Here is an 18,738-nt window from a genome sequence, read left to right as displayed (position 1 = left end):
CTGACCTTCAGTGTAATCTGATACTAAATATACACTAAAGGTCGCTCTTAGTGATCATTAAATGACTGATGGAGAATACAAAACTGTCCCATAGTCCAAACTAATTTTAAAGAATGAATACATCCGAACATTTTATGTTAAACTAGCTTTTTCCCGCGACTCCGTCCGCGCAGAATAAAAAAAAAAAAAAGAAAACGGGGTAAAAATTATCCTATGTCCTATTCCTGGTTCTAAGCTACCTGCCCACCAATTTTCAGTCAAATCGATTCAGCCGTTCTTGAGTTATAAATGGTGTAACTAACACAACTTTCTTTTATATATATAAGATGTACTACATCCCAATATTTCAAAAATTTACTTTAACATTTGTATGTTTCCAATTTAAAAAAAACTTTGGCATACATATAGAAGTACATTTATATGTACTTCTTTTGTTGGAACTTTTCTTCCTTACTTTATGTGGAAAATTTTCAAAAGCTATTTGCCATCCCTTTTCATCCTTCTAACTAACCATTCTAACATAAAGATAAAAAATCAATCTTGTTTTTTTTTCTGTTTTCGCTCATATTTATTAATGTACACTTAATATCAGATGTATTACACATTTACATAATCTGTATTATTTTTTTTAAATTATGGCACTTATTAAAAAAATACATTAAATAAAGCTATAAGCGATATGTCCAACATAAACTTTACGACATAAAAACACATTGTAAAAATCTTATGTTACGGTAACTAAGTTTAGTAATAAGTACATTATAGTTTATAAGATAAATAGAAAATAAATAATTTAGCACCGAAAAAAGCATAAAAAATATATACATCACATTTCAAACAATTCATTTGTAGTATGTTTTGATTATATAATATATAATATAATATATGGAAAAAAAATTAAAAAATCAGTTAAAGCAAAATTACATTCATAAGAAACTTGTTAGGAGATAGTCCAATTCAAAATTCAGATTGCAAAAGATTAAAAAAAAACTTAATTATTTGTATCATTACAGATATATCTTACTAGAATATATGTATTAAATACTATATAATGTAATAGTACCTACCATGTTTTGGGGAATAGCGGGGTTTATCAACATTGATAAGGTTGAATTAATATTACTGACTGTCCTATACACAGTTTCATACCAGCATAATAATACTTACATAGTTTGCTCGTTTGCCCCCTTCTCTTATAAAAAAAATGTGAGCCGTCATGGGACGCCTGGCAGATGTGAAACATAGTGTGTGTACAAGTAATATGTATAAAAGATAATATTATTAAAATAATGTATACCTCAGTATAACGTGGCGACCCGTCGCCACGGCAAGCGTCGCCACGCCAACAATTCGGTTTACAAGTGAGCCTATAGATGTTTCACAACAAAAAGTATTTATTGAATATTAATATTGTTTATGTTAGCATAACCAGTCCTACTTAGAGTCTATTCTGAGAATTACACATATTCCTTGCTAACCGCTGTAGAAATCTCACCCAGGCCACTAGTAGACCTAAAACTGTTACTGCAGTCATGTTATATTTAATTCAACCTTACATGTTATAGCTTGGACACATTGAATTCACAACATCAATGAATAATATGAGAGAATCCTCCATCATAATAGACATATAACACTACTAAATTAGAATAATGAGATATCATTAGGGAATTGGAATCGTGAGGGCCAATACAATTTGTTGTCATAGTATGCAGGCTCGGTTAATGGTGTGAGAAGATTGCACCAGATAGTGAAGCCTAACACCATGTTGCTGATGATGAGGAGACGCTGAGTGAGAGGGTAGTAGGGGATATCTCCAAAGTTGGGGAAACCCATGTGGTTGCAGAATATATGAGCAGCGAGAGGCGCGACGAAATGACCTAAAAATTTATTAATAATTCATTTACCTCATCACTGAGATTTATTTAAAATATTTAAGTTATAAACTGTACTGAGTTTAACTCACCAGTTCGAAGGAATAGGTAGGCCGAGTATGCACCAAAGAGTGAAGTATACATGAACTGGAAAGCTGAAAGTATAATATTTGTGTTAATCAAAATTAATCAATCAATAACACATCAGTCAGATTCATATTAGCATGCATAAATATGTTACTGAATTATTGTTTGTAATCAAATTATCTTGTGCGACTTTGTCCGCGCAAGATTAAAAAACTTCTTAATAGCCCATGTGTGTGAAATTTCATCGAGATCCATTGAGCTGTTCTGTATATACATTCTAACTTCCATCCAACTAAACATTCATATTTATAGTATTGGTAAGAAGTAAGATTATTTGAATCATTTATTTTGAAAAACAAATGCAGTATTACCACAAAAAGAAACTGTAAAGATTCAACATTTTATTCACATTATAATTACCTGAGATCATAATTGATGAGCGAAGATCAAGTCCAAGTTTAATTTGTTCAAACATGTGGTGGAAATGAGCTGTAAATTACAGAAATAATATCCTATAAAAACAAGTCTAATCGGTGATAGAAGATTTCTTTGAGAAGTAGGATTTCCACACAACAGATTCATCTTTCTTCTTTCAAATGAAGAAAACATTTAATTTTGTACAACAAAAAAAATTCATAGATTCTAAAGTATAAACACATCGCCAGCCACAAAGTTTAAACACAAGTTACACATATAAACTTACCAATTCCAAATAGCAAAGGTCCAACAAACACAGCGGTGTATGGCTCAAGACACTGCAGCAGCAAGGGCATCATGCAGGCCCGAAACACCCACTCCTCACTGATTGGTGCCATTATATGGTTCCTCACCCAGGTCAGGTCTTGCCAGCTCGCAAACCAATAGATCGGATCTAAAAAAAATCCCAAGAAGGGTTCCATATATTTCAGAATAGAACCCTAACTGTTGGTTTCTCATACCAAAATATCTGTATAAGACATAATGTCATCCCTGTCATTATCTTTGACAAAGGAGATAATATATTTTAAACGGGTATTGGGATCTCAGAAATACACAGTAAATGGTGTTATTGACAACCAAGTCAAAATATTTTTCCCATAATAAATATTATAATCTAAAGTATTAAATGTCAGTCCTACCAGATTGGGGTAAGATTTTCTATTAATTATTTGCATAAATTTAAGTAAGTAAAGTTAAACAGATTAAATATAATGCAATGCCAAGTATGTACACTGTTTGCGCCAGCAATATTGTTTAAAAGCCAAGACAATGAAATACATGGTAAAATTAACATATACACAAGTTAATAGTGATAATACAATTTTCGAAACAATTTAAACTTACGTATATATATCTTCCAAGCACCAGATAAGAATTGCATAGTCAATGGGCCCAGGAACAAAATCATAGTGAGAGCCAGAGGGGTAACAAAAGCAAAGAGAAGTCCAGACAAACGCAGTCCTAATTGTTCGTACATGTCGCCTTTATTTAATGTTGACTCTTTGAGGAACAGCCATGTCACAATAGGCGCAAGGACCATCACGCAGGAGACACTGAAGAATCGTCTTTTGATAGTAGTGGGATGGTCCCTATAAAATATTGATATTAAATACATTTACTTTAAAAAAAAAACATAAAAACATAAGCTTATTTTTTTTCCTCCTTACCTGCTTAACTTCGACCTCCATACATATAAACTAGCAACATATAAAATTGTTAAAAATACGCTTGCCAGAATAGACGAAGCGCAACCATTTTCATCGAAAACCATTTTTTATTCGAGTAGCAGTATCGGAATGACACCAGTTATATGGAAAACACAATAATTTATTTTATCAATCTTCCTATTTTAATGTTAACGTAAATGATAACAATGAGATTTTATAGCATGAGAATAAATGACATTATGTCAGTTTTCTCACGATTTTCGTTTTCTCGATATTGATTGATTGCGCTTCCTTGTGATTGGTTCTTGGTTCGTGGTTCGAGTAAAGACAGTAGTATTATTGCCCACTAAAAACCAGAAGTAATAAAAAAAGTGCAATGCAAACAGTTGGCAAGCAGTTTAGCCTTCGTAAGCAAATAAAACATCTCGATAAGTTGCAGAAAATCTAAGGAAATGATTTCTGTTTCTCGGTTTTCTTGTAATGGCAACAGTAATTTTATTCATCAGATTATTTTATTACAATCGTGGTGTAACTTGATTATTCATTAAATGTTTTTTACAAATATCCATATAAGGAAGTCCTAAGATTTAATACAATGGATATTGTGGCGCCTTTATGACAATTTTGTTATATATCTGGTCAGGGTATTTATGATATAAGATATTTTGCTATAAAGACTTAGATGAAACTTAAGTCAAACCAAAAACGTGTTTTTGATATTAACAATCATATTGGGGAAATTATAGCAATGCCACGCTCAGTTTCAAGTCTTGCTAATTTCTCTTTTACAAAAACTACCCATGTATATTAAATACTTTTAGTGCTCAAAGTTTATGTAGTTTAAAAAAAACACGTAATTCTAAGGGATTGACTTATACATAAAAATTTCAACATTTTAACGCTTTATTGTTTTTATAAATCGATACGCGAAACGATGGCAATCTTTTTTTTTCTTTGCATGCATTTTGAATAATTTTTAATAGGTGGCGGTATGATCGTCGTCGCCATATTCATTCAAATCCGCCATATTTTTCTGTGAGTCGCCCTTTGCTTTTTAGGGTAGAGTGGATTTTTATTATAATTATTAAAATAATGGTTTTTATGAGTTAACTGCAACATTATTAGTATTAGTGGTTAGTGCAATATACGTGAATCAAAAAGTAATCCTATTTAGTGGCAATTGTGTGATCATATCTCTATTTCCTGTATCGGTTCTTCAATCTATTCTAAACAGAAAATGGCTGACGGTGTTGGTGCGGGTGTCTCCTTTGTTTAGACTGAATTTTAGTGAAAATAAGCATCAAAAGAAATAATGCCTAGTGCCTCGTTTTCCTCTTCGCGTTCTTACGTTCGAAGATCGCGAAGAAAAGGCGGACACAGAATACCACTTCCATCCAGGACACAATCAAGTAAGTTATCCGGGTCGGTTGATGTCGCACAAAGTTTTACAAATGGCTCGTTATCGACGTTTTCATCAAACTTCGTTGATATTTATGCACATAAATCTTAACTGGTCTTTACATGAGTCTTTTTGTGTTTGAAAATTCGTAATTTTTTCTCCGTTTAGTTCGTCTTTAGTAATTTGTAAATTTGATGATCGACTTTTACTGACTTTTGTGATTTAAAGACTATTGTCATCAAGTCGTAGCTGCTTCTCATTCTTAAATTTTTACGTCTATTATTCGTATGTATATATTAGATAGCGCAATTCAGCGACATTTTGCGCAATATGAGTATTGATTTGGTACGTGAAGTCTTATTTCACACGGGCACAACGAAACAGCTGTTTCGAGTCACTAGTGCTGCCTGTACGTTTAGTTACGAAACATTTCGTTATATTGTGGCTGATTAATTACATACAGTATTGAAAATAATTTGCTAATTTGAAGTAACTTCTCAAATTTATGAATTAATAAATAATTATAGAACAACATTTATTGATTTGTTTGTCTTTAACTTATCAAAACATTGAGGAGTTGGTTCATTCACTTCTGATTGTGATTAGGCTCATAATATATTGAAATCACTTATAATAGATAAATATTTACAATGAAAATTTCAAATCAATTTTTCTATTTTTATTTGATCATTTGTGAAATTTTATTGTATGCATTAATCATTATTTAGACACTATAATCTATTAATAAAGCAGTTTTCAAACAAAGCATATTTTGTGAAATTTTCTGGTAGCATAAGGGTCAAAAAATCATGGTTTTTAAAAGATTTCTTAATAGTTTAATCTTATAATTATCTTTTAAAAGCATTGTATGCCTTGCTTGCTAAGGGGTTTAGCAAAATTTTGTAAACTATTGTTAATATTAATTTGTTTACTAACCTAGATGAGATTTTAATAAAGATGTTATAACTGTTTAGGTCTTATTTAACAATAAAATAGAAAGTCATATAGTTCTAGGCAAATTTAATACTATGGTGTGTAAAACAGGTGTAGAGCTAATTTGCACTAAAGAAAGGAACAATACATTTTTATTCTTACAAATTCTGGTTAATTTCAGATCATCAATGAAATTACTTAACAAATTAGAAATTTTGCTATAAAATTTAGTTTCAATTTATTTGGCATACTTAATTGATTCATCAACAAAATAAGCAAACAAAAAACATAACAAAATGTGGCAAAATACATGTAATGCTTAAACACCTGAAAAGAAAAATATTAGAGAGAATTCAATTTCTTGTAGAAAATTTAAAAGCAACCTAATTTTATATACAATGAGACTAGATTTACCTCTCAAATAGGTCAAGTCTCTTGGCAGCAAAACAAGTTTCAATAGAGGATAATTTGTGTTCATAATATACAAACACATGACATCTGCTGTTAAGAATGTCTTTTTCTAAAAACATTTAATATATTACTTAATTTTAACGGAGATGTTTAGTTTGCATTGAAATCACAATTTCAATGGCTCCTGTGTAAATACTTGTCTCCTATAGTTTTGCAATTTACATAATATGAAAGATAAGTAAATAAAAAATAATTTGAGATCAGTTGTTTGTTATGTGATGCTTTTGCATGTTGTTCTATTGGTTACTGGACCCATTGATTCGCTTAGTATGAAAACTGAAAACTATATTGATGGAATATCTCTTATTCGTTATTACAAATTCTTTAACCTATAGGTTTAAAATATAGTATCTCAAACTAAATGATGGGATCATCTAACATTAAGCTGTGACAAAACATCTAGTTGAGATAATTTTGTGATATTAGAAGCAAAAATGGTTATTGTTATTATCATAATGTTGCTGTAGCATTATTGTATACTAAAAAAAGATACATTTCAATAAGATTCAGAAAAACCAATGATGTTTTTAAGAGTACATGTGATCAGCAATGATACCCAATGGTAAACTTCAGTCTCCCAACCCTAGGAATGTAAAAGATACATTTCATTAAAATGCAGTTTTAGATATTTGAATAGTTTTCAATAGTGATGTTCATTTAATATGTTGATTTTTATGGCAATAATAAAATGACACAATTTATGACTTATGCATCATTGGTGTAAATATTTTATTAAAACTCTTTTTTTTATTTATCCTTCTTTTTATTACTATTTGTTTTAATCTGTACAGTTTTGATCAGTAGCCATTCTTAAAAAAAACTCATTCCATGAAAACAAATGTATTCTAGGTGAACCATGTGAATCTGTACCTTGCCCGAACAACGTGACAGGCAGCGCGATGGCGGCGACGGCGTGCGCTGGGCCGAGTGGCAGCGGCGGCGGCGGGTCGGGCGGCGCGCCCCCCGTGCCCGCTGCGCCCGCCGCCGCCACACCCGCCGGACACCATAGCCCCTACGACCTGCGCCGCAAATCGCCACCTGCCTACCACGAGCCCGGCCCCTCCGGCTCCTGCTCGCTGCCCGCCAGGAAGAGGCCTAGGACGTCAGTACCAAATCTATACTATTATTTATAACAACAACTTAATTATTAAGAAAGCCTTTAGATGATTTAACGTTGCGATAAGTCCCTTGGTGCAGACGTATATGGACAGATTTAAGTAGTCAACTTGCAGCATTGTCACCGTTAAGTAATGCCTGTAAACTGACCACTTGGACAGTAACATAAACAAACTCTAAGGGAGAAGAATGTAATACTGTGGGCTAGCACAATTGAGAAATGCTTAACACCTCCAGTGTATTAAAATGATGATCTTTTCCTATTCTTATTCATAATTGGTCGCTGTTAAATACTCACTCGAAAAATTAGTTCTCATTAGAATCTTTGTTTGCAAAGCGATAAATTTATTCATCCTATAGATCTTTTAAGTCAATGTAATTTTGTCGCCTTACTAAAATCAAATTAAAAGTATTAATTGAGATAAAACCATTGGTGTTAAGATCAATGTCCAAAATATATTTTGACATTGTTATAAGTACTTTTGACAACTTATAAGTTACGAAATATATTCTCAGTCCAATTAAAACTGCAAAATATTAAGCAAAATTTGCAATTTAAATTATATCAAAGCTAAAAAAATGTATGTAAATACTAATAGTCATGACCTTAACATGATCTTTTGAGATTTTATTTTCAAATTATATAAGTAGATAGTATCTATTGCAATTATTACTTAACTATGTTCTAATACGATGTATTGGTTAATACATCGTATTGTTTATATTTATGGACATAAATAAATTAAAATTCACTTTATTTTTGCACATATGGTTTTTCATACAAGTAAATGATAAAATCGGTAATATATCGATCGTATGAATTCAATATACAATCGATAAGTAATCAAATATTTGTAGAATTAGCAAATCTGCATTATAACCGCAAAATTCATAGTTTTGTCATCATCGACACACATTCCGAGCATTCTAACGGCGTGTCCCACTTCCCATGACCATCGCTATCGCCGCTACTTAACAAAAAAATATGAATAATATCGACGTCCTTCACGAGAATTTTGTTAATACGCCAAAACATCTGTCGCTTGCAAATTATCACTACGTAGTTTTAAAAACTTAAAACGATGTGTTTTCACACTCAACTTTACAATAAAAACTTCTTTAAAGAGAGAATGGTACCTATTACTATTTATCTCATATTATCTCCATACAAAAAACAGTTTATCAAAAATATTACTTTTTACTCGAAAATCAGTTAAAGCAACATACCGCTTATATTGTCCGATGCTATGGGGTCTGAATGTATTTGATATATGCCATATAAATGCCATTTTTAATTAATATTTATGAAAAAAAAACTTTAAGGTGCCAAACGCGCAAGCGTGTGTGCGCGTTTGGTGACTGCTGCTGTATTTGCATGACTAGTAAAATCACAATTTCTATTTCTACGTCTGATAGTGTTATTTTGTGTATGTAAAGTATGGGTATGTTTGCAGATCTTTGTCTCAAGGCGTGGACGTGTGCAACGTGTCGCAGTACCTGCAGTACGAGCTGCCGGACGAGGTGCTGCTTTGCATCCTTTCCCACCTCACCGAGCGCGACCTCTGCCGCGTCGCGCAAGTCTGCAAGCGCTTCAACACCATCGCCAATGATACAGAACTATGGTATGTTTGTTGAACTATTTGCATCTATACCATGTTGCATTGTTGGATAGTCCGTGTAAATCTTCATTATTGCATTGACAAAACTTTTGGTGGTCACTAAGGGAGACCGTTAGTATAGATTTAAGGTTATAGCGCACTCATAAACTCGCCCATGTTTACGTAAAAGCTATAACCTGTAATATGATAAATCTACAACTTAATATATGAGAGAACTTACTATTAAAGAACTCAAATCGTGTATTCCGTTTGTTTTTTCGACAGCAGACACGATTTCAGATACAATTCTGTGCGGCATTTTTATGATATAGAATTATGTTTATCTTTACTCTCAACAAAGGTATCGAATACGTCTAAAGGAACTTTTATAAAGTGAAAGTTGTGGTGGACAGGAAAAGTCTGTACCAGTCGGTGTTCGAGTACGACACTCCGCTGATGCACCCCGCGCCATGCCAGTTCGAGTTTGTCGCGCCGGACGAGTGCGACGCCGACAACCCTTGGAAGGAGAGCTTCCGCCAGCTCTACTACGGCATCCACGTCCGCCCCAACTATCGCCCCAAGAAGGACTCCCGAATCAAACACTTTAATACTATCCGGGTAAGTTGACAGACCTCTTGACATGTCGACGCTAGAAGAAATGAAGTGAGAATATTTGTATAAATATATATTACAATGATGTCTGCTTTAGATTACGATTAGATTTGCGTTGCGATTAGTGTTGCGATTTATTTCTAACTTTAGGTTATCATTTTACATTAATTATGAATACTTTTAATAATGAAAACTTCTTCACTTATTTAGTATGGTAACATACTTATAAGAAACATGTCAATAAGCTATTGAAGACTATATTTTTGTAGCACTGATTTGACTGGTTTTTTGATCATAATAGCCTTACTAACAGATAGTACAGATAGTTGTTATGTCTTTTGATGTGAGTAAATGATATTGATTGTTTATATGTAGGCGGCGCTGGAGTATGTGGAGGAGCGCAGTGGCGTGTCGTGTGCGAGCGGAGGGAGCTGCAGCTGCGGCGGAGGCGGCAGTGGGGGTGGAAGTGCGGCTAGTGGTGGGGGCGGGGCAGCGGGAGTGTGCTCTTGCCGGCGCACGCCCGCTCCACCCCCTGCGCTGCTCTTTGTACACGCCGGCCTATACCAGGAGGAGTGTCTCGCCATCGACACTGATGTGCAGCTCATTGGTAAGTAACAATACTGCCACATCCTAGATTCCTTAAGTGGTCTCCCAAAGTGACCAATTATAGACTCAGAGCCGCAAGACGTCTAAACAAAGACTTTAGTATCAGTGGGAACTATGTTTTTCCTCATTTTACAATGTCTTGTTGCAGTTATAGGAATATTAAAATTAATGAATTGTAATTAGTAAAAGATATTATTTTTCTTTCACTTTCAAATTTAGTCAAATGTGCTTTAATTATAAATTTTATAGAAGCTTCTTTAGAAGAAGTGTTTTGAGAGTGGAAACTAAATGTTTCATAAATTTTGGTAGGCTGCGCCCCCGGCAACGTAGCGGAGTCTGTAGTGCTGGAACGTGAGGCGGAGTCGACGTTAACATTCGCGGAAGGTGCCAACCGCGCGTACGCTGGCTACATGACGCTCAAGTTCTCTCCGGACGCCACCAGCACGATGCAGCACCACAAGCACTACTGCCTCGAAGTATCCGACAACTGCTCGCCCACCGTCGACCAGTGCATTATACGTAGCGCAAGTGTCGGTCAGTACACCTATTACAATTAGAGTTGTTCTTACATACATTGAATTTTAACTATACCAATGCCAAACTATAAGATATCTACGTTATACATTTACATCATTCTTCAATCTTCTTGAAATCTTAATCAATATGGCGAAAACGGTATGATTCTAAGACATGTTACTTTTATTGTGTTTCAATAAAACAAAATAAAAATTGTACGAGTAACTTACACAAGTTTCAGAAAAAAAAAATGTCACGAATGTAAGCAAAGCTGTGGGCTACATGGTAGATAATGACCTTATGTGTTTAGTGGGTGCGGCGGTGTGTGTGAGCGGTGCGGGCGCTAACCCGGTGATACGACACTGCGATATCAGCGATTGCGAGAACGTCGGCTTGTATGTGACGGATTACGCGCAGGGCGCCTATCAGGATAATGAAATATCACGCAACGCTCTCGCCGGCATCTGGGTTAAGAACTTCGCCAACCCCATCATGCGCCGCAACCACATACATCACGGACGAGATGTCGGTATATTCACATTTGAAAATGGACTGGTGAGTTGACATTTATATCTCCTATTGATTTGTAATGAGGAGAAAAACTGAAAACTCTAAGTTGGTTGCGCTAGCGTCAAAAGAGGGCAGTCATCTGTCAATTTTTATACGTCATTTTAGAGAATTAAAAATGTAATGTCCGTTCTAAATTTTTTGTAATATTATAATTTGTGAACTTTCTTAAAATATTACTTATTTTTAAATTTATTAAGTGAACTTTAACTGATGTCGTTGCTATGACTAGTCCTCTTGAGTACTTTGAATGTAAAATAGTGTTTTTCTATATCTGTGGTATACATCTACTCTCGATTGTGCTGACATCTATTGTGAGCAAAAGGTACTTTTTCTCCCTATTTGAAGATTTTTGACTTATCCATAACAAAGAAATATTTTTAAATGATTTGTATATGTATGATGTTATATTACTTTTAAAGTCTAAATTATTACTCAAAATGTTAAATGGACAGGGTAAATAGAGGTCGACATACAATGAAGATGACCCAAGAACAGGGGCAAGATTGTTGGGTTCTCCAATATACAAGGGAACCTTTGGAGATTGTTGGAGGTTTACATGTCATTTAATGTCTTCTGTTGGATCAGAAAGTTTATATTTCTTATGTTTATTAACTTTTAATAATAATGAAATATTTATAGGGTTATTTCGAAGCGAACGACATCCATAATAATAGAATAGCCGGTTTTGAAGTGAAAGCCGGTGCCAATCCCACCGTTGTTCACTGCGAGATCCATCACGGTCAAACTGGCGGCATTTACGTGCACGAATCCGGTCTGGGCCAGTTCATTGACAACAAGATACACTCCAATAACTTTGCCGGAGTCTGGATAACGTCCAATAGCAACCCCACAATACGTCGCAATGAGATATACAACGGACATCAGGGCGGTGTATATATATTCGGCGAGGGCCGCGGACTGATTGAGCACAATAATATATACGGGAATGCCTTAGCTGGCATACAGGTACATAACAGCCTTATATATCTAAATCAATGTAAAATAGGAACGAATTGATTTCAGTATGACATTCTCAATCATATATAGCAAAATTTAAGAGTGGCATTAATAATAAATAATCTCAACAAAACATATGCAGTTGTTTCAAACTTGAAAAGAAAATAGTTGTATTGTTGCTCTAGATGTTTTCATAACCTTCGTAAATACAATAACAATTATATCCAACTTTGAATTTTAGATTCGCACAAACAGCGATCCTATCGTGAGGCACAACAAGATCCACCACGGACAGCACGGCGGCATCTACGTGCACGAGAAGGGGCAGGGCCTCATCGAGGAGAACGAGGTGTACGCCAACACGCTCGCCGGTGTCTGGATCACCACCGGCTCCACGCCTGTGCTGCGCAGGAACCGCATACATTCCGGCAAACAGGTATAAAAATTTAATTGTTTAAATTTTCGTGAGACATAATAATTAATTAATTAAGATCAGCTTAACTCACTTGTTATCGATCGGTGATGGGACCGACTAGTTTCGGACCCGTCGGGGGTCCATCTTCAGGGTGAGTGTTTATTTTGAGGACTTCGCAGTCGCGTCAGTGCGAGACGCGACGCGTTTTCGTGGTCGCGTCGCGAAGTGTTCTGTTCAGCGACTCGTACGGTGTTCCTAGCTCTTGTGGTGAGGTGAGGTACCTTAAGTGAGGTAATTTTTTGCGAACTCACAGGACGAATTGGTGGCAATAAATGTGTGAAACCTTTGCGAAAATTGCTAGAAAAGGCGAATTATAAATTGTGTATTAGAATGATGTTTTTAATGGATTCCTAGCAAGTTTTTCTATATCCCATTTTTATATAAAAATATGAGAAAGTAAAAATCCATAAATATTTTTTTATTAAAATAAACATTTTGTATAAAACTTGACAGGTGGGTGTTTACTTCTACGACAATGGTCACGGCAAGTTAGAAGACAACGACATCTTCAACCACCTGTACTCGGGGGTGCAGATCCGCACGGGCAGCAACCCCGTCATCCGCGGCAACAAGATCTGGGGTGGGCAGAATGGAGGCGTGCTCGTATACAATGGCGGCCTCGGTCTCCTCGAACAGAACGAAATATTCGACAACGCCATGGCCGGCGTCTGGATAAAGACTGACTCCAACCCAACGCTCAAGAGGAATAAAATATTCGATGGACGCGATGGGGGCATATGTATTTTTAATGGGGGAAAGGTAAGTGTTAAAGGTTACAAGCTATTGCTAATTGTAAGCAAAGTTATTTGTTTGGTTTTTATTTCGACTTTTACCAATTCATATATTAAAATGACTTACTTTATCGACCTGAACTACATATATATATAATTAATATGTGCATGTTTTTATTACAGCCAGTATTTAAAGATTTAAATTATTTAGTTTCGAAAAATTGCTATTAACTAAAAACGTTGTGTATATTTGTAAATTTTAACTACTCTGACATGTAATTGATGAGTCTGTATAATTTTGACACCTGTGACGCCCCTTTATGTCGCGCCTTGGGTGATTACCCTACCTCGCCCTATTTACATCGGCCTTGGTTGTAATAAAGTGTTGTATATGCAGGGTGTATTGGAGGAGAACGACATCTTCAGAAACGCGCAGGCGGGTGTGCTCATCTCGACGCAGAGTCATCCGGTGTTGCGTCGCAATCGCATCTTCGACGGCCTCGCTGCCGGTGTTGAGATCACCAACAACGCCACCGCCACTCTTGAACATAATCAGATATTTAATAATCGATTTGGAGGTACAATACTCAACACTAGATATATATTTATATGTTTCATTTTAGAAAGCAACAGTTAGTTATGTACATGACATATCCACTTTGTATGTTTATATATATAGGATCCCTTCCCAGTTAATATAGCTAAGTTAACTGACTGATGGCAATATTAAATGTTTTTATATTTAATATAGTCGAATTCAATCGTAATGAGAAATTGTATTTACACATTTCGCTAGCTGACAATGTCATTTATTACTTTAAAGGTAAAATGATTTAGATAAGTTTGTTATAATTTCTCTTTTCATTCCAACTTGCTAAAACATAGTACTACTAGTTATTTAAATAATACTGATCACTAAATAACTGAGTGAGAGACATTATTTAATGCGAGTTAACGTGATTTGTTTATGGTTTTGTCCAGGTCTATGCCTGGCGTCGGGCGTGTCTCCGCTGGTGCGCGGCAACAAGATCTTCAGCAACCAGGACGCGGTGGAGAAGGCGGTGGGCGGCGGACAGTGCCTCTACAAGATATCCTCCTACACATCCTTCCCCATGCATGACTTCTATAGGTAATGCTATATGCAACTGTCACTGTGTCACTTTATATTGTTTATTTTAAAGCTTTAAATTATTTTAAAAACCTGTTTTGTTTATCACAAAACGAAACTAGGACTACTGTTGTACTACTCGAGAGATACGAATCGTTTAGGACACAGTAGTAGATTTTTACAGTGGTAGATACCGCAACAACAATATTTGTTGGGTGCACGAATTGACCGGTTCGACTGATGAAATACCACGACCACACAGAAGACAGGCGTCAAGTGGAAGCAATTCCGCGTTTCGTCGCGTTCGGTGTGGTACCGGAGGCCTAATTTCAGTCCTCTTTCCTTTCCCACCCTTTTCTTATTAGGAAAGGATGGGAAGTGGATTTGGCGGAAAAGGGGACGTATCGAAATATCCTCTTTCTGTGCGTCCTCTTCTTCGTGGATTTCGGCTATTTCGGCGAATTCAGGTGGCCGTTTGCTCGTTTGTCAATTGTATAAAACTGTATATTTTGAAAAATTACCCTTCTATCTATTGATATGTAGGGCATATTGAATTTCTTGAAATCAAAGTTTAGTCAAAATTATTGAATGGCTAATAAGGAGACAATAAATAATATGTAATGTAATGTAAACTTTCAGATGCCAGACATGCAACACTACAGATCGGAATGCAATTTGCGTCAATTGCATCAAAACGTGCCATTCAGGACATGATGTAGAATTTATACGCCATGACAGGTGAGTGATAACATTGTAAAATTAATATTTTGTTCTAATCTTAATGTATTAACCAACAAAAGGCCGCGGTATGACTTAAGATTATTAGACGAAGATTTTGTACATATGTTGCCGCTTCGCATCGCAAGTCATTGTATAGGTAACTAGCTGTCGCCCGCAACTTTGTCCGCGCGGAATTAAAAAAAAACTCAATACGTAGCCTATGTGTTCTTCCATATTATGTTCTTCATCTGTGCCTTTCATCAAGATCCGTTAAGCCGTTCCGGAGATACCTTCAAACAAATCATCCATCCATCTAAATCAGGGATTCCCAAAGTGGTCGAAATCGAACTTAAAGCATTGCTAATTGTTACTCTGTCTTCTTCTATTGACCTAAGTCAGAATGAATAATATAATAATAATAATTGATCTTAAAAGTAACGTCTGTGGTAACGGTTAATTTTGGAAAAGGGGTCACTTGTCCAATAAACATTCGCATTTATAAGTAAGATTAATAAACAAATGTTCGTTGTGTATAAGATCATATAAAAATGATGGCTGAAGATTTTGTAATAAATTCGACTGGAATAATATATAAGAAACTAGCTTTTACCCTCGACTCCGTCCGCGCGGAATAAAAAATAGAAAACGGGATAAAAATTATCCTATGTCCGTTTCCTGGTTCTAAGCTACCTGCCCACCAATTTTCAGTCAAATCGATTCAGCCGTTCTTGAGTTATAAATAGTGTAACTAACACGACTTTCTTTTATATTAGATAATAATATTTTGTCATTTTGAAATGGAGAAAAAAAAATAAAAACTAAAAAAAAAGAAATTAAAAAAAAAAAAAAAAATCTATGATTAACTCTATTTAACGATAAATCATGTTAGATAACAAGGATGCTGCAAGAGCAATAGCAGCAGGAGCAACGGTAAAAAAAAAAAAAAAAATATATTTTGTCGTTGTAATTTTCAGATTTTTCTGCGACTGCGGAGCGGGCACGTTGTCGAACCAGTGTCAGCTGCAGGGCGAGCCCACGCAGGACACCGACACGTTGTACGACTCGGCCGCGCCCATGGAGTCCCACACGCTCATGGTCAACTGAACGCCCCGCCCACCACGCAGACCACGCCCACCGCCCCCACCGCCCCGCCCATACACTCAACATACACCACCATACATCTCACACTATGCTACTTATATTGCAATTTACTCATAAGTTGAGAAAGTTATACATTTTTATACCACTCTACCATATTTAATTTTCCTTCTGATTTCTTAATATTATGTTCCGAATGCTGCAATAACTTATCTTTTTTTTTCTTGTTGTAACTGTCTGAAAATATTAAATTAATTTCATCTTACAGTCATTTAATATTTATACAATCTTTATTAAATCTAGGAACATTAGTGGTTTAAAAATGTAGTGGTTTAAAACATAGGCAAGTGGCTTTAATACACTGACAAGTGACTTGTTTGGCAGAAAAAGCTTTAATGAGATTAGTCACTTAATTAGAGCTATCAGCATTCATATGCTTAGAAATATCTAATATATGGGCATTAATACTGAAATCATAAAAAAGTGCATACTTCAAGTTGTAGCGCTGTATGAGTTAAAAATCTGTTGCTTTCAGTTTTTTTTTAATATCGTGAATAAAAGTGGTAAAAGACTTGTAAAACAAGTGTTAAAAATGATTGGAGAAATCTTGATCTCAACAAAATTAGTCCATCCAACTATAGGACGTTGCCTATCTTATTTCCTAGGTCTATTAAAAATGGTTTGTTAATAAAAACCATCTAGGCCTTCCAAAATCTTATTAATTCTGAAGAATTTTGCAATTTACTTTTTGTATACCAGAAAATAATTATAAAACATATCATCCTTAATTATGTTCAGAATTTTGAAACAATTCTGATGATAATTTAATTCTTACTGGAAACTTAAAATTTAAAACATGTGCGTTGAAACAAATATGTTTATGTCCATTTATTTCTATATATTTTTAGATTCTAAGGCTATCTTAATTTTTTTTCTATATATGGACATAAGCAATTTTGATTCAATACCCCTGACATATTGATTTTTTTTTAACTAATTGACATGAAGCACATAAATCATGATAATTATCTAGATTGGGATTATATTATTATTTAATATCAATGGAAATATAATGTATTTGTCTAAATATAATTCTATTGAATATGTAAATGTAAATTATGGAATCATTATAATTTCGTAGTCAACAGTCTGGGTTACAACAGTACTGTAACACTTCCATTATCATTGGATTAATAAATTGAATCATTAATATGCAATAGTATTGTATCATTTGCTTTAATATTTTTTTTGTTTTAAGTTTTTATTTGGATAATTTTGTCCAATGATATATGGAATGTTTGAAGCGGTGGGCGCAGTTTACCTCACGCTACCTAACAATTATTTTTATTATCTAAAACTTGTCATATTCGTGACACTACCAGTCACGTAGCCATTTTATCTTTGTACTGTATTATAGATGATGATGGAATGTTGTTACGCTATTTGTATATGTAGAGGCGTGTTTTTTGTATCATCGGTACTTAATAATAATATTTGGTCGTGTAGTATCCATCTTGCATTCCCAGAAATTGTAATCATCCATGAATTCGTGTTGATATTATAGAGTAATGTTTTTTTTTGTAAGTGTTCTGGTAGACGGCAGAATTGTCTCTGTCGGATAATCCGATCAATTTTCTTTTAATTTTTTTTTTTTTACTGAAGATGACTCGATGCGTACGTTTTTATTATACGATCAGTTGGGTCCGGTGGCTGTTACTGAACCGGACCGGCTACAGTTTTGTAACATTATAAACTTAGGTAATGTTATGTTTTTATCAATTTGACGAGATGATGATTTTTTTATTTTGGAGCATTTATCGAGTAAGTCTCCTGAATGTGAGATAATCGTTCGTGTTTTAGTTAATAAAGATATTTGTACGAGTTAGGTGTGTGGGGGGGGGGCGGGGTCAAGGTCAGGGTCTGGGTCGTGGTCGTGGCCGGGGTCCGCCTCGCCTAACTAGTTTTGGCGCTCCCCTGATGCGCTTTGTAAATATTTATGTCACACAATAATCGAAAATGTAGTAATTAATGTATTTGTATCATTATATTTTTATTATTAACGATCACAAGCTGTATGTTTAATTATTATGAAGTACGTACGTAAGCTCGGGACGCGGGCGGCGCGCCAGCCGCCATTGTATATTGGATGATGCAAATTAAGAAGGAATCTGCGTATTTAATTGGAAAAGATCTTAGGTACAATTGATATTTTATTATATTG

At 34.9% G+C, this 18,738-nt stretch overlaps 2 protein-coding genes across 2 annotated transcripts; one reads left to right on the top strand and one right to left on the bottom strand.

Annotated features, from left to right (window-relative positions):
• Positions 1 to 1,357: 1,357 nt before the first annotated feature.
• LOC106721661 (CAAX prenyl protease 2) lies at positions 1,358 to 3,843 on the bottom strand. The gene is made up of 6 exons (XM_014516677.2): positions 3,608 to 3,843; positions 3,285 to 3,529; positions 2,665 to 2,832; positions 2,382 to 2,450; positions 1,967 to 2,029; positions 1,358 to 1,880 (listed from the first exon to the last, which is right to left on the bottom strand). The coding sequence occupies exons 1-6, from the start codon at positions 3,709 to 3,711 to the stop codon at positions 1,645 to 1,647; spliced, it is 885 nt and encodes a 294-aa protein (XP_014372163.1). The 5' UTR covers positions 3,712 to 3,843; the 3' UTR covers positions 1,358 to 1,644.
• A 791-nt stretch (positions 3,844 to 4,634) lies between these two features.
• Positions 4,635 to 16,698, top strand: LOC106721662 (F-box only protein 11). Its single transcript, XM_045681735.1, has 14 exons — positions 4,635 to 5,016; positions 7,260 to 7,512; positions 8,981 to 9,148; positions 9,538 to 9,742; positions 10,112 to 10,343; positions 10,652 to 10,876; positions 11,169 to 11,413; positions 12,068 to 12,394; positions 12,627 to 12,821; positions 13,314 to 13,619; positions 13,989 to 14,169; positions 14,573 to 14,720; positions 15,339 to 15,437; positions 16,394 to 16,698. The coding sequence occupies exons 1-14, from the start codon at positions 4,920 to 4,922 to the stop codon at positions 16,521 to 16,523; spliced, it is 2,811 nt and encodes a 936-aa protein (XP_045537691.1). The 5' UTR covers positions 4,635 to 4,919; the 3' UTR covers positions 16,524 to 16,698.
• Positions 16,699 to 18,738: the final 2,040 nt, after the last annotated feature.

Source organism: Papilio machaon, chromosome 17 (assembly GCF_912999745.1).
Source record: "Papilio machaon chromosome 17, ilPapMach1.1, whole genome shotgun sequence".
NCBI classification, from domain to species: domain Eukaryota; kingdom Metazoa; phylum Arthropoda; class Insecta; order Lepidoptera; family Papilionidae; genus Papilio; species Papilio machaon.
This window is presented reverse-complemented; position numbering and strand designations above follow the sequence as displayed.

Excerpts from the sequence above, each read along its gene's own strand:
- LOC106721661 (XM_014516677.2), bottom strand. The coding sequence starts at position 3,711 with ATGGTTTTCGATGAAAATGGTTGCGCTTCGTCTATTCTGGCAAGCGTA. Across the intron at positions 3,530-3,607 it reads TGGAGGTCGAAGTTAAGCAG|GGACCATCCCACTACTATCA; the intron begins GTAAGGAGGAAA and ends AATATTTTATAG. Across the intron at positions 2,833-3,284 it reads TGCTTGGAAGATATATATAC|ATCCGATCTATTGGTTTGCG; the intron begins GTAAGTTTAAAT and ends GATTTTTTTTAG.
- LOC106721662 (XM_045681735.1), top strand. The coding sequence starts at position 4,920 with ATGCCTAGTGCCTCGTTTTCCTCTTCGCGTTCTTACGTTCGAAGATCG. Across the intron at positions 5,017-7,259 it reads TCCATCCAGGACACAATCAA|GTGAACCATGTGAATCTGTA; the intron begins GTAAGTTATCCG and ends AATGTATTCTAG. Across the intron at positions 9,149-9,537 it reads GCCAATGATACAGAACTATG|GAAAAGTCTGTACCAGTCGG; the intron begins GTATGTTTGTTG and ends TGTGGTGGACAG.